This window comes from Rutidosis leptorrhynchoides, chromosome 3 (assembly GCF_046630445.1).
Source record: "Rutidosis leptorrhynchoides isolate AG116_Rl617_1_P2 chromosome 3, CSIRO_AGI_Rlap_v1, whole genome shotgun sequence".
NCBI lineage: Eukaryota > Viridiplantae > Streptophyta > Magnoliopsida > Asterales > Asteraceae > Rutidosis > Rutidosis leptorrhynchoides.
This window is the reverse complement of record NC_092335.1, coordinates 642,919,762-642,933,595: the sequence shown is the minus strand read 5'-3', so window position 1 is coordinate 642,933,595 and position 13,834 is coordinate 642,919,762. Positions and strand designations below refer to the sequence as shown.

The 13,834-nt window shown below is 32.7% G+C and overlaps 2 protein-coding genes across 2 annotated transcripts; one reads left to right on the top strand and one right to left on the bottom strand.

The window, feature by feature from the left end:
• The first annotated feature begins 172 nt into the window (after positions 1-172).
• Positions 173-1,108, top strand: LOC139899132 (transcription factor IBH1-like). Its single transcript, XM_071881957.1, has one exon. It carries the CDS (start codon positions 339-341, stop codon positions 879-881), a length of 543 nt encoding a protein of 180 aa, XP_071738058.1. The 5' UTR covers positions 173-338; the 3' UTR covers positions 882-1,108.
• Positions 1,109-6,654: 5,546 nt separating this feature from the next.
• On the bottom strand, positions 6,655-10,603 carry LOC139899131 (probable sodium/metabolite cotransporter BASS3, chloroplastic). The gene is made up of 5 exons (XM_071881955.1): positions 10,145-10,603; positions 9,678-9,773; positions 9,266-9,572; positions 7,921-8,168; positions 6,655-7,191 (listed from the first exon to the last, which is right to left on the bottom strand). The coding sequence occupies exons 1-5, from the start codon at positions 10,501-10,503 to the stop codon at positions 6,954-6,956; spliced, it is 1,248 nt and encodes a 415-aa protein (XP_071738056.1). The 5' UTR covers positions 10,504-10,603; the 3' UTR covers positions 6,655-6,953.
• Between the last annotated feature and the right edge of the window lie 3,231 nt (positions 10,604-13,834).

The window sequence follows — 13,834 nt, the reverse complement described above, 5'->3', positions numbered from 1 at the left end:
TATACAGAGACTATCAGTAATTTTTGATACGAACTACATAAATCATTCGTGATATTTTGTCTAATATCTATAAATCACAAATATTTAGCTCACAATAATAATAAAATTATCAAAAATGTTCCTTATTTATAAGTAACAACCACTACATAAAGATTGATTCCCAAAGTCTCTCTACCTCATATTCTCTTCTCCACTTTCTCCATTTCTACACATATATCTCTTTCTCTCTCTCACGGATTTTTGTGTCAGAAACAAAGTACGGAGTACTAGATATAGTGTTCTTCAATTTGTGTCAGAAAAAAATCTTCCTTTCCAAATAATCATAAATTGATTCCACCATGTCTCAACTTCAACAACCCCCACCTATAAACCCTAACTCTCTCAAGATCCAACTCGCTTATCGATTTCTTCACAATCTACACAACCTAAACACAAAAAGATCCAATTTTGACAACACCCAGATCAAGTTCAACCGAAGATCTCATCGTGTCAAGATCGCAGCCTACGCATCAATGGCTTCTGTGGTTGGATCAAAAAGAGCTTGGAGCCGTGCGATTTTATGCAAGATTCGAAACCGAGTTGTGTTATCAAGAAATTATAAGAAAAAAGTTGATTGTAAAACTACTCGTGTTCGTCCTCATCGTCATCATCATCATGTTGGATCCACAAAGAAAAGAAACCCTAATTGCTCAAACCCTAAAAGAGAATTTATTAACCCGTTTGGGAATTCGGGTCAAGAAGTGAAACTGAGGAAACTTGTACCCGGTGTTGAAAAGATGGATGCTTGTGGCTTGTTGGATGAAACTGCAGATTATATTAAGTGTCTTGCTACTCAGGTAGAGGTTATGAGAACTTTGGTAGATTTGTATTCTACCATTTGAATTTAAACACGCACATAGTACACATATATACACACAAATACCAATACCAATATTATGTATATTGATATTGATATATGAATTGTGTATGCATATATATACATACATATGTGACATATATTAATGGATACAAAATTATAAAGTTATGTGTAATAATTATATAATACTCCGTATGTCAATTGGTGAAGATTATATGAAAAGGAAATGGTGGATTTTGAGTTGTTGATTATATTTTTCAAGAACAAATTATAGCTTTAATTCATAATAGAAAGTGATATCAACTTGGTTTCTAGCTTTTGAGTTTTTGTAAATATTTCTGAAAAAATTCATTGTTTTTTACAATTCTTTTTTATCTTAATTACTAGAATTCATATATATCTGTTAGCTGGGTTGATTTATAGCTTTAAACAAGCTTGTGTTTTTCTTCAAAAAGAATCATTGCTTTTTTACAATGCTCTTTAATTTGTCATAATTACTAGAATTCACAAGTAATCAAAATATTCATTTTATTGTTACATGTGTTATCAGGAACATAAATTGTATAGAGAATTGACAAAAAGTGATATACTTGTGACTTCCGATTAATTAGTGAACGGTTTAGATTAATTATCGATAGCTATTGTTGATTGGACATTTTGTTCATTCATCTATTTTAGCTTAATTATTCATGGAAGGTACACCTAATCTATCTTATCTTATATTTGAAGATCGTTAAATGTAATTTATATGTATATATGTATAATATTGTATTAATTACTCCATATATATATCTTGAAAACTAAGATTTCAAACTTCTTGATACTTAATTAGATCATAACTTGAAATGTTAGTCCAACCAAGGCCATTACAAGAAATTGTTTTTAAAGCTAAAGCTAATAAGCTATAAGCTATTTACATAATAATGTAATTAATGTATTTTTTAATTAATAGTGGTAGTTAGCTTTCGATCACGATTAACGAATGAACAATAAGTTAAATGGGCATCCCAACTGTTTAAGTCATATCCCATGTGAAGAGTATATATTTATCATATCTTGGTATATAATCAAATCATATATTTGTTTTTAACAACAATTCATCTTTTGCATCATCAAATTCTTTTGCTACCTTTTCCCTATTTGTTTTACAGCAATCTTGTATTAGCAAAATGGCTTAATTTCCAACTAGTCTTCTTCGATTCATTATAAATAGGCCGGGTTTTTATCTTGTAAGTTGCAGTGCCTACATTATATGTCAGGTCTCATTTGCTGATCAATTATACTCCGTGTCTCTTAACTACACGTTTTATACAAATTTATATAAACCGTCACTCTAAAGTTAATATACAGTCGTCATTTGCAACAATTTTTTACATGTAACGATAACTTTAAAACTGTCGTTAAATTTAAGCAACTAATAATGTCAACTTATCAATTTAACAAGACATATGTTAACTACTACAATGCAATTTAGTTGCAAAAAAAGTATGGTCCATAATTAAAAATTAGTGGAGAATTGAAGGGCTAGCTGGTATAGATTCCTGTTAACAACTGGCTTACTTTTAAAGCATGTGCAAATTGGCCTAATATATTATGTATATTCATTTTAAATTCCTTTCTTATAAACATGATGTAATTTTTAGAGGGAGTTATAGTCAGGATTGGGATGACAATGGATCGAATATAAATCGGGTGATGTCATATCCATATTCATATTTATTTAGTTTTTGTTCATCCATATCCATTTAATTTCAGACCATCCATTCATGTCCATATCTAATGGATTAAGCGGGTTAATGGATATTCATTAGATATTCTAATAATGTTATATCTATAAGTTCTATTAAAATTCTAAAATAATGATGCAATAATTACCTTTTTTTCTTCTATAAAAAATAAAAAAAGAAAAATTATGAGGACATGTATGTGATGTCATAAATAGAATTATTTTTATAATTAAATTAAATTTACTTAATGATATCATAAATAAAGGATTATATAAGCTTAAAAAAATTCAAAAATAAAGAAAAAAAAATTCTAAACCCTCGTGATAATATCATTAAAATAATTAATTGTATTTAAAAAAAAAATTAACATGTTAATTTTATAATATATAGAGCATTATGTACAACTTTATAATAAAACGCCCTCATGATAAAATGTACAATATTTAAACCATTGTTGCAAAACACCCCGACTCGAGCCGTTGCGACGGTTTGGTGACTAGCCCATCCCGTCTCGAAGAAAACCGTCTAATATGTCAGTCAACTGTCAAACTTTGGGTCAAAGTTGAAGAAAATCATATCAAAGTCTCTAAAAATTCGAAAAAGCCAGAAAGTTGGTAAAATTGGTCAAATTTGTCTTATTTTAGTTTGAATTTTCTATATTATATTAACGGTGATAGCGATTATGGATACAAATTAGTCAATTACAGTTTTTGGCTTTAAAATATGTACACATATATACATTTATATACATATATATTTTAAAGTCAACTTTAGTCAACGTCCGTTTCCACCCCCGTCTCGACCCCATCTCGAACGTATCGACCTTTTTAGGATCCGACCGTCTCGACCCCGTCTCACGTCTTTTACAACATTGCCTAAAACATATTATTAAACTGTTTCGTATAAACAAACTCGTGGTTTCACGGGTCATTTCACTAGTTATTTCCTATAATGCGATAAAAGCAAAAACGTAGTATAGCAAAAACAAATATCATGACATAAATAAAATCTATCTACAAAAAAAATGTAAATTTCATCGCAGATAAAATACAATTTGTTGAATTTACTATTAAGACCATCATTATCGCGCCTGTGGTGAGGTGTGTGTTGGGCAAACACGCCACCTAGCACACCATAACAAGGCGTGTTGGCTCATGTGTTGGTGGTGTGCATCAAGTGAGTACGGACAATATTGCTCATGTGCTGCATTTTTTCCCATTTTTTATTTAGTTTTTATCCCCCTTTTCACCCAACTTTCAATCAAATTTTAACACATCACCCAACACGCCACTTAACACTCCACCCCATTACACAGCAGTCTAGCAGCACGCTCATCAAGCACCCCACCCCCACCCAGCAACACGCCAACACGCCCCTTCAGGGATAAAGATGGTCTAAACATAGATTATGAAAAATTAAATATGTAATTTGTATGTTTATTTTGTTAGATATATGTATTTTGTTATAATATATCATAGTTTTTCATTATAAAGTTGAAAACAAAATGTAAATAGTCATTTGACCGACTATTGTAAGAAAAAGTAACGATATATGAATTTGCAATAGTCAATATGTAAGCATATATCTATATTTATGTATTTGTATATGTATTTCGGGTGTAAATGAATATATCCATGGATGGAATTGTTCATCCATATCCATATCAATATCCATTTAGGTTCATCCATATCCGTATCTATATTCATTAGTTCATCCATATCCATTACGAAGCGGGTGGATCGAGTGGATATCCATCGGATCGGGTGGGCATTACCATCCCTACTCACACACCCAAAATTGATCCATCCACACTTTTTAGCACAAAATTGACATTTATAACCCTAAGTTTATCTAGAAAATTGAACCTCTATAATTATAAATTGAGGGTATAATAGAAAGTTAGTGTGTACGGATCAATTCTTGGTGTGTGAGTATCATCTCCCCATTTTTAGCATCACGGGACGTACTTTATTACTATAATTATAATTACATTGAATTTTTAATATTATATATCATAATATATAAGTATATATATAGAGATTTAAACACTGCTTTCATCGACTATAAATAATCCTATCACCAATTCAAGTCCATATTACAAAGGTGGCCCGCTAGTATTTGAGAAATTGTCGTGTATGTTCAATTGGAATTTTTAAATATATATATATATATATATATATATATATATATATATATATATATATATATATATATATATATATATATATATATATATATATATTTATATTTATATTTAAAAAAACGATCGCTATGAAACAAATCTCTTCATCAAAAAATTAAGGAGACCGAGTAACATACAAAGAAACAAGATGTTTGGTTCGTAACTAGAAAACTAAACAAGAGCAAACTAAACTAACCCTATATACAACCATCAGGCGGACCAAAACGAACTAATGACGTGCGTCACGCCACGATGTATCACGTGTACCGCATGGCGCTCTTTCTTAGTGATTGGATAGAGCTGGATAGCTCAAGTTAAGTCAACGTCATAGCTAGGGCAGCGTGACATTAACTCAACAGAGCCCAGTCAATGACACGTCCTCAATTGTCAGACAACGTGGAGGAAATGGAGTAGGTTGTGGGTGTGATTAGAACATTCTGGAAGGGTAGTTATGATTAGGCGGTTACAAGTTGGTGGTTATTAACATATCGCTGATTATCCATCTATAAATAATGAGATTAAGTGTCATATTTGGAGGTTAATGCACATACACCCTATCTAATTTTCTTCTAGCGGTGACTTAGGAGGCTAAGCAAAAATCAACCACCAACACACCCCTCAATCCCCCATTTTAGCCGAAGGAACCACTTCCAAGGTTAGAATCTCATTTATTCTTTTACTTGCACTCAAATCAGATTTTGACTTGATCACGTACCAAGGCAAAAGCCTAATAACGCACCAAACCAATCGAACGGCAAAACAACCTACAAGCAGACAAACACAAACAGGACCAAAACGACATCTAACCAATACCAAAGGACACCTAAACAAACAACAAAAAACAACCACCACTAGCAACTATAAAGCCAAGATCTAGCAACGAACCAAACCAATCGAACCACGTCTTCAAACCCAGACGAGTTTTCGGCCACAATAGATTTTTTCCGACATTTATCCACCGGTTTATATGATATTACTTGCGGTAAGGTAGTACATTTAACGTTTTAATAGAAATCCGTATTCGAGTTTTTTTCTAGGTAAGCGAGAAAACCCTCCTACGAACGAGCACATTGGCTCCCCCATAGAAGGTAAAACCTCGGGTAATCAAGGCCCCCCCCCCCCCCCCCCCCCCCCCCCCCCCCCCCCGAGCACGAGACCTGGTACCGGGTGAATTGCACATTATGCGCACCTCTAGTCACACTCCCTTTTTGAACAATTTGCATACCATTGGGCAAACCTGCGTGGTTAAATCCGTATTCAAGTTTGTTACTAAAAAACTACATCACCATTTTAGTTCATACACCGCTTGTAATTAAGGGTTCACGGTGTTGTACATACTATAGCTAGTATCAGAAACAGTTTGTTTTATTTTCACGAAAACCTTAACTTTTTGGCTCAGTTTTGGTTCAGATCTGTATGTAGAGTTGTTACATTTTGATATTTGACTTTTGAAATGTTAAGTTAAGCACATTCTTCAGTCCGAGTCAAAAACTAAACCATACTATAATCTTTAATATTTAATATTTATAAATAGGTAGATTAATATGAATTTTCATCTCAAAAAAGTCATATAGGCTGGGCAGATCCAATAAATTGAATTGAAGTAGCCCATAACTTATTTTTAATGCATTGATTACATTGCAAAAGTTGAAATGGACAAAAAGTGTTTTTAAGTTGACCCAACTTGACCTGACCCGTTACATTCCAACCATTTCAACCCGACTAGCTACTATACCTTCCCTCCACAACCATTGGCGTTCGAATAATCAATCAAAGCTCGACTTAAATAAGTACACACCATAAGTGTGGTGTGTACTTAAACACATCATCTTTCAAGTTTAAAACCAACAACCAACGATTTCAAACACATCAAACACAAAAAGGATGTTGAGGCACATAACTTAAACTCATTTATAAGCATATGTTATACACATTTACATCAAACAATTCGCGCCAACGCACGTATTAAGTATGCCCCGTCTTTTAAAAGGACCAATATGTCCTTTACTCCAACATTTACACTACCCAAGTTAACACCATAAGTTTTCTACTGTATAAATGCTATCTACTAGACTTGTATCTAGCTGCTATACTAACCTCCCTCTGTTGTATTTATCTCTAACCAATATTATCGACCCAAAAAACAATTTTTGTTTTATTTTTTATTTTTTGTTTTTTTTCATTTGATTCATGAACTGATAGTTGAATCAGTTTGTGGGATAAAAATATAAGGCAAGTCTCTGATTCGAAAACCGTTGCCCCAAAAGGAAGCCAAGCAGAGTCCCATTATGGCCATTGCAACTACTGAACATGCTGGTGGGACCGCTTGGCTGCTACCCAGGAACTGAGTTGCAAGAAGCCCAGCCAATGTCGAACTTTGCATTCCCGTACATAGTGAAATCGTTCTGCTCACTTCTTCATCTTGTCTACATACAAATAACATCACAAATTGAAAAGCTTAACACACATTGATAGAGTACAATAGAGCCAAGAAGCGTCCAAATGAACTGGTTAAGTAACGGGTCAAATCTCAAAATGGTTTCGTGTCACACGGCTAATTTTTGTACGGTCAAACTGGGTTAATTTGACTTGAAACCCTTCTATCCAACATTATTAAGTATTTTTTGGTTTGTCATGATCATTCCAATAAAAATGTAGTAATTTATAAAGTAGATGTGATTTAGGATGTTATATGTAGTAAGAGTAAACTCAGAGGCGTCTCCTAAATATGTGCATAATGTGCAATCGCCCAAAGCTTTTCAAAGGCCCAGAATTTTAAGATGCTTATATAATAATCCATTTATTTTTATACTGCCGCCGCAAATTATCATTGAGACAAAGAGTTTAAATTGTAATTAGCTAGTTTACAGACTTAAAAAGATTAGTTTACACGTATTGAAAAATTCAATGTTTATAAGGGCCCAAATTTTAAGCTATTCAACACGGACTTTCAAAATTAATGAGACGGCGTAGAGTGATCTTTGGAAACTTTGTGAGATCCATTGACACATCGTTTTTAAGCTATTTTTCTATTTATCCGTTTGACCCATAACAATATAACCAGAATCAACCACTTTATATGTACATGTGTCAAAATTGCAATCTTGAAAACAGGTATTATTAAGGGAAGTTAAAAGGATAAGAGAAAACCTTACCTGATAAACGGAAGCTTAGAAACCCAATAACCGAATGTAAACGCGACGGCATGAAATGTTAGAACAGGCAATACCAATTTGAGACCTTCTGTAGAAAGAATTTGACTCCGGTTAATAGCCAAAGGGCTACCTATACATATGGACGTACAAAACATAGCTACGATTGGCATCACGGGTTGAAGAATAGATACAACAGGTTTTGCGTACGTATTTAGTGCTAAACCAAGTGTCACCGGAAGAAGAACAACCTACGAAGTAACAATAACTCATATCACATTCAGTAGAGGTGCCAATTGGAAGTGGCAAAGTTGACCCGGTTATGCTTAATTTTTATCGGGTCAAATCAGCTTAAAGAAAACATGTAGGATAAGACAAGATTTGTCCAAAGTGTATTCGAAATTCATAAAGTCCCCTGAAATCAATGTAGCCGAAACTTAGAGTATTACGGAAATACGTATTCCTAACTTAGGTTGCGTTTGTTTGTCTATTAATTGAATGGTTCAACAGCTGAATGGTTCAACATTCAGTGCATTTCTTTCTAACATCTTAATGACAAATGATGCTGAATCATTCAACATTCTGTGCTAAAACATTCAGAGTTAAATTATTTTCTTAACCATTGAACACATCAATTTCCTTTTATATCATCCTTAAATCATATCCAGAACACTTATCAAACAACTAATTCTTTTTTATTTACTCAATATAACGGTTAATACATTAATTTCACATCATCCATAAAGTTCATTCAAACTGATTATCAAACAGGTTATTGTCGTTCAGAACCAAAATCAATCAGACCCTTTGAATCAATAAGATTTTGAACTATTTAGCGTTTGAGTTGGTCCAAAATGATTTGTGGGTCAACCCAACCGAATCTGTTATGACCCGTAACAAATAATTGTGTAAACCCAATACCAAACCCACTTACAAGCCTCCTTTTGCCACATTATCGGGTCAAATGGTTTAAATCAACTTAAAGAAACACAGGTCAACTACGACAAGATTTTCCAAAGTGTATTCTTAGTTCATAAAGTCTTGTGAAATCAATGTATTCAAAAAGTTAATAGTATTAAAGAAATAAGTATATTACTGTACTAATTTAATGTCTATAAATTTATAACATAATATATTGGACCAAAATAATTTTTGGGTCAACCCGACCCAATCTGTCACGACCCGTACCACATAACTGTGCCTACCCAACCCACTGACAGGCCTCCTTTTGCCACTTACACTTCATGTCACTCTAGCTCCTTATAAACACTGGTTTTTTTTTTTTTTTTTTTTTTTTTTTTTTTTTTTTGCACGGCGTAGAAACACTGGATGTTAATATAATTAGTACCTGCAAGATTGATTTTGACATTGCAATAGCATCGACAGGGACGACTGATCCAATAAGTAGCCCCGTTAAAAGTGGAGTAACAAGAACAGAGGCAATAGTACTCGAACTCGTTAATAATATGCTCAAAGCCACATCCCCTTTACTCAAAAAGCTCGCATAACTTGACAATTGAGCCCCCGCAACACAGGACATCAAAACAAATCCTGCGTAGAACATCGGAGACATCCCGAATGATCTTGCTACAAACACCCCTAAAGCCGGTTTCAACACATACTGAGCAAGAAACCCCAGAGTCAACGGTAACGATCTGCAAAACACATAAAAGTAATCAAATTTTAAACCCATCTCAAATTATATACTCCGTACTAATTACACTAATTCCACATTAGTTGTGATTATCAAGTATATCGACCTTTTAAAAGCAAGCGCGAAGTCCTCAATAGAAAGCTTAATACCAATCGATAACATAATCCCACCAAGAGCAGGTGCATAAAGTTCCTTTGACACCCTGCAAAATTTTCTCGATCAAGCACACACTTCATAAAGTAACCAAAACAAAGATTCCATTTTTTTTTTTTATTTTATCTAAAACCCCAAGATTTACATCTCAGAGGAATAATTTATTAAACCCCAATACATATATGTTCACAAAAATTTAATGCCATATTTAAAAGACAGTGCTGCTATATAAAAGTGTCCTAAAAAACAATCCTTTTAATAAAAAATTCAATTCAATACAACTTAGTAACATATGAATAATATAACAACACATGATATTATATTAATATAAACATTATGTAACTTAAAATCAGTACTCATCAACACATGAAACATGAAAGAATAAAAGTGTGATCAATAAACAATTAAGTAGTAATTTACCATGTAAAGGTCAATGGCTGAGATAACGCAGCAACCGCCGTGACCGCCACTACAAACGGTAACGCCGCCGATAGAATTTGTGACACGTCAGCTTTCACGGCGACCACCGATCCTGTATTGGGGTTTGTACCATAAGATAGTAAATTAAAATTACCTTCTCTTTTATGCAAACCCACTTTTCCAATGAAAGGGTACGACGTCGAACATGCGAATGCGCCGGTAAAAGATGATTTTTTGATCACCGGAGAACGGAAACGGCGGGTTTTATTGGGGAAGATGAATTGGGGTTTGTGAATTGAGGTGTTTGTGTGTGAATTGGATAGTGGGGTTAGTGAAAGGTAGGGGATTGATGACGTCATTTATGACGCCGGCAAAAAGATTGGGTTCTATTTTTCCGGTGAAGATACTGGAAAAGGGAAACAAGAGTGAAGAAAGGATGATAAGATGATAAAAATGAATTTTATTCGATTTAAATATTTAATATTTAAATGTTTGGTTTTTTATAAAAAAAATATTGAAATTAGTTATGTGGAATTATCATATCATGGTACAGTTACAAAAATGTCAAAATGAGATGTCGTTGCTTTACTTGTTGAGAGGAATGTGTATACGTGGTTGATTGTGGTTGTTTAATTGATAAAATGTAAGTTTTGATTTTTACGAAAAAAAATATATTATAAAATAAAATAAAATAAAATAAAATGGAAAATGGTTGAGTATTTAATAGAATATACTTTTCTTCAAAAGAAGTAGCTACTTCACGGGTTTTATTTGATCACCAAATGCAATAAAGTGGAAAAGGTTTATAAAACTTGCTCAATAAGATGAGGCCACTTGCAATTGGTCCGTGAGCAGCTTCGCCAGAAACCGCCACTCACTAACCACCATCACCAGCAAATCGCCAGCAGGGTCGCCAGTGGCACACGCAAAGATGGTTTCACGAATTTTAGTGGGTCCCACTCTTCTTTCTTCACCCAAATGCACAAACATTCAAAAATATATTTCTCTGTTTCAATTACACGATGATATAAATTGTGTGAATTTAGGTGCGGCGGATGTTTATCCGTTTGTTGATTCGGATCTGAAGAAGATTGCTGCTCGCGTGGTGGAAAGAGCTAAGGAGCTTTGTCATTTGAAATCGGTTTGTATTTCGTTAATTTTAAGTTGAAATGAGTTTTGATTTCATAGTGCTCTGTAATTACCATCTTAGTATTCATATAGTTTAAGCTTAAATTTAATATAAATATTACTAGTTGAAATTGAGTCTATAATTAAATTGTGAGGTTATGGATAAACTGTAGGTCAAAATTGTAATGGTTTACCTGTTGTTCAAAAAATAATAATTGAAATTAGGGTTTATAATTGAAATTATATTTTTATTTAAATAATAATTTTAAATTGGTTAAAGTTTGAAATTGAGTGTAAAATAGTGAGGGTTTAATAAAAAGAATTTGAAAATGAATGTTAAAGTGTTTGTACTGATTTGAAGGAGAGAATTTTATGTTAAAGTTAGGAACCATTACAAGTGCCCTGAAGCAAAAAAAATTACTCTAAGACAAACATAAGACAAACATGGCAAACAAACTATTTACAATAGGTACAATGTAAATAGTCATCCTTACTCAAAATTAAATGATCCCATTTACTAGTAGTAGGCATAAAAAGTCATTCTTACACTTAAGGGATCCTAATTCCTAATATTCTCAAAATTCTTTACCTCTATAGACTCATTAACAGTAACTCTATATAAAATGATACAAACCATAAACAGTAAACGGAATTGGAATGTGTTTAAATGATAATAAGAATAAGAATAATGTCCTTTCTCTTTATAACTTTTATAGTATCCCTTTAATTGTATACAATGATAAAAATCTTCTCTAAGATAGACTAGTGATTGAGATATTAACATTTTCACAAGATGTTCTAGTCCAAATCTCACTAGTAGAATATATTGAATAAATATGGAAAGGGTTAGAACATATGCATGATAACCAAGTAAGATCACAAATATCAGAGTACGTACACTTCACTAGAAATGATCGAAAACCGTCGCAAGATGACTTAGTTAGGTCGCGTAAATCAGTGGAAATATACCCCCTCCCCGGATAGCATAAACTGAAATAAACTAATTTGTTTACCTGTTTACCCAACCCTTTGTTACCCAACCCTTTACCCGTTTACTTTTCACCAATGATAAAATACTATTAGCATAATCATGCGACATTAATATTCAGTGCACCAAATTACACTAATATAGATATGTTGTTACCCTGAACTCGACATATTAGATACTACATAATTGATGCATACATGTCAAAATATTTTCATAATAAAAAGGTAATTTAAGGTTGTAAAATGGTAGATAACACTACCATCAAACTCCATTACACTCTACTAATCTTGTGTTAGTGTTACATGTCAATATCTAGGACAGGATGTTGGCTGTCGGCCCACACTCCACATAGTGTTCTCCACACTTGTAGCCACTTATAATCAAACTAGTGAAATGACCCGTGGAAACACGGGTTTGTTTAAACGAAATAATTTAATGATATGTTTTATGTATTAAGTTAATGTAAATGTTAAGTCATTTAGTTTATTGCCCCGTGGAACCACGGATTCCGACTAAGAAACTTGTGGTTGATTTTAAAAACATAAAGTTCGCTCAAAATTGAATATTTATATTTATATTTTTAATAATAATAATTATTAATAACAATAATAAATGCCTTTAATTTTTTTTAGAAAAATAAAATTACAATTTAGAAGATATTAATATTTTCTTTTATAAAAGATTTTATATTATTAAATTCATATATAATTATGAAAAGTAAAGGGTAATTTAGCTTAATGATGATGTCATCATTTTCTAGGTTTATTAGACTATATAGATAGATAGATAGATAGATATAGATTATTAACCTCAATTATTTGCTATATTATCGAGATAGTAATTAATTTTAATATTATTATTTATTACATCTATTCTATCTATTCATTAAATTGGAGACTCTGGGCCGGTCTTGAATTGTAACATGTTATGGTTAATATATCAAGACCAGAATGGGACCATGTTTTAAAGTCTAAACCCCAGTGGCCCAGTGGGTTCAACTTTGTATCTTTTATATTTGAGCCTAACAACATACGGAGGAGTGGTGATTGTTTTCGACTTTTAGGAAGAAAAAAAAAACATCAGTCCGCTTACTTCGATCCGTGTTATTGCCCAGTGTATAATAATATGATTAATGAAGAGTATTAATGTATTACCCCATGTTTTTATTGTGAACACTGAACGTACGGTTTTTTTTTTAAAGCAAAAAGATTTTATTAAAAGCACAAAGGACATCCGAGTTACATTCATACATCAGTACTAAAGATGGGCCGGAAAAACCTTTTGGGCCCAATTCGACTAAAGCTAAGTTGTATCAGTATGTATTCGCTATATACCCAACAGAAGATAGAGCACTATATATACACCTGCTATAAACAAATTATATACAATTAAGATAAGTAGAAGGAGCCAACAACCATTGAAGCCAATCTAATTTTATCTTCCGCGAACGACATGAAATTCATTCAAAACTCTTGACTTGTATTTCGTTGAGGGTCATCGATCCACACCACCATTTGTTGCTAAAAACCTTTTGGTTACGTTTTTTTCAAATGATATATCCAGTAGTCCATTCA

Excerpts from the sequence above, each read along its gene's own strand:
- LOC139899132 (XM_071881957.1), top strand. The coding sequence starts at position 339 with ATGTCTCAACTTCAACAACCCCCACCTATAAACCCTAACTCTCTCAAG.
- LOC139899131 (XM_071881955.1), bottom strand. The coding sequence starts at position 10,503 with ATGACGTCATCAATCCCCTACCTTTCACTAACCCCACTATCCAATTCA. Across the intron at positions 8,169-9,265 it reads TGTCAAAATCAATCTTGCAG|GTTGTTCTTCTTCCGGTGAC; the intron begins GTACTAATTATA and ends GTTACTTCGTAG. Across the intron at positions 7,192-7,920 it reads TCTAAGCTTCCGTTTATCAG|ACAAGATGAAGAAGTGAGCA; the intron begins GTAAGGTTTTCT and ends ATTTGTATGTAG.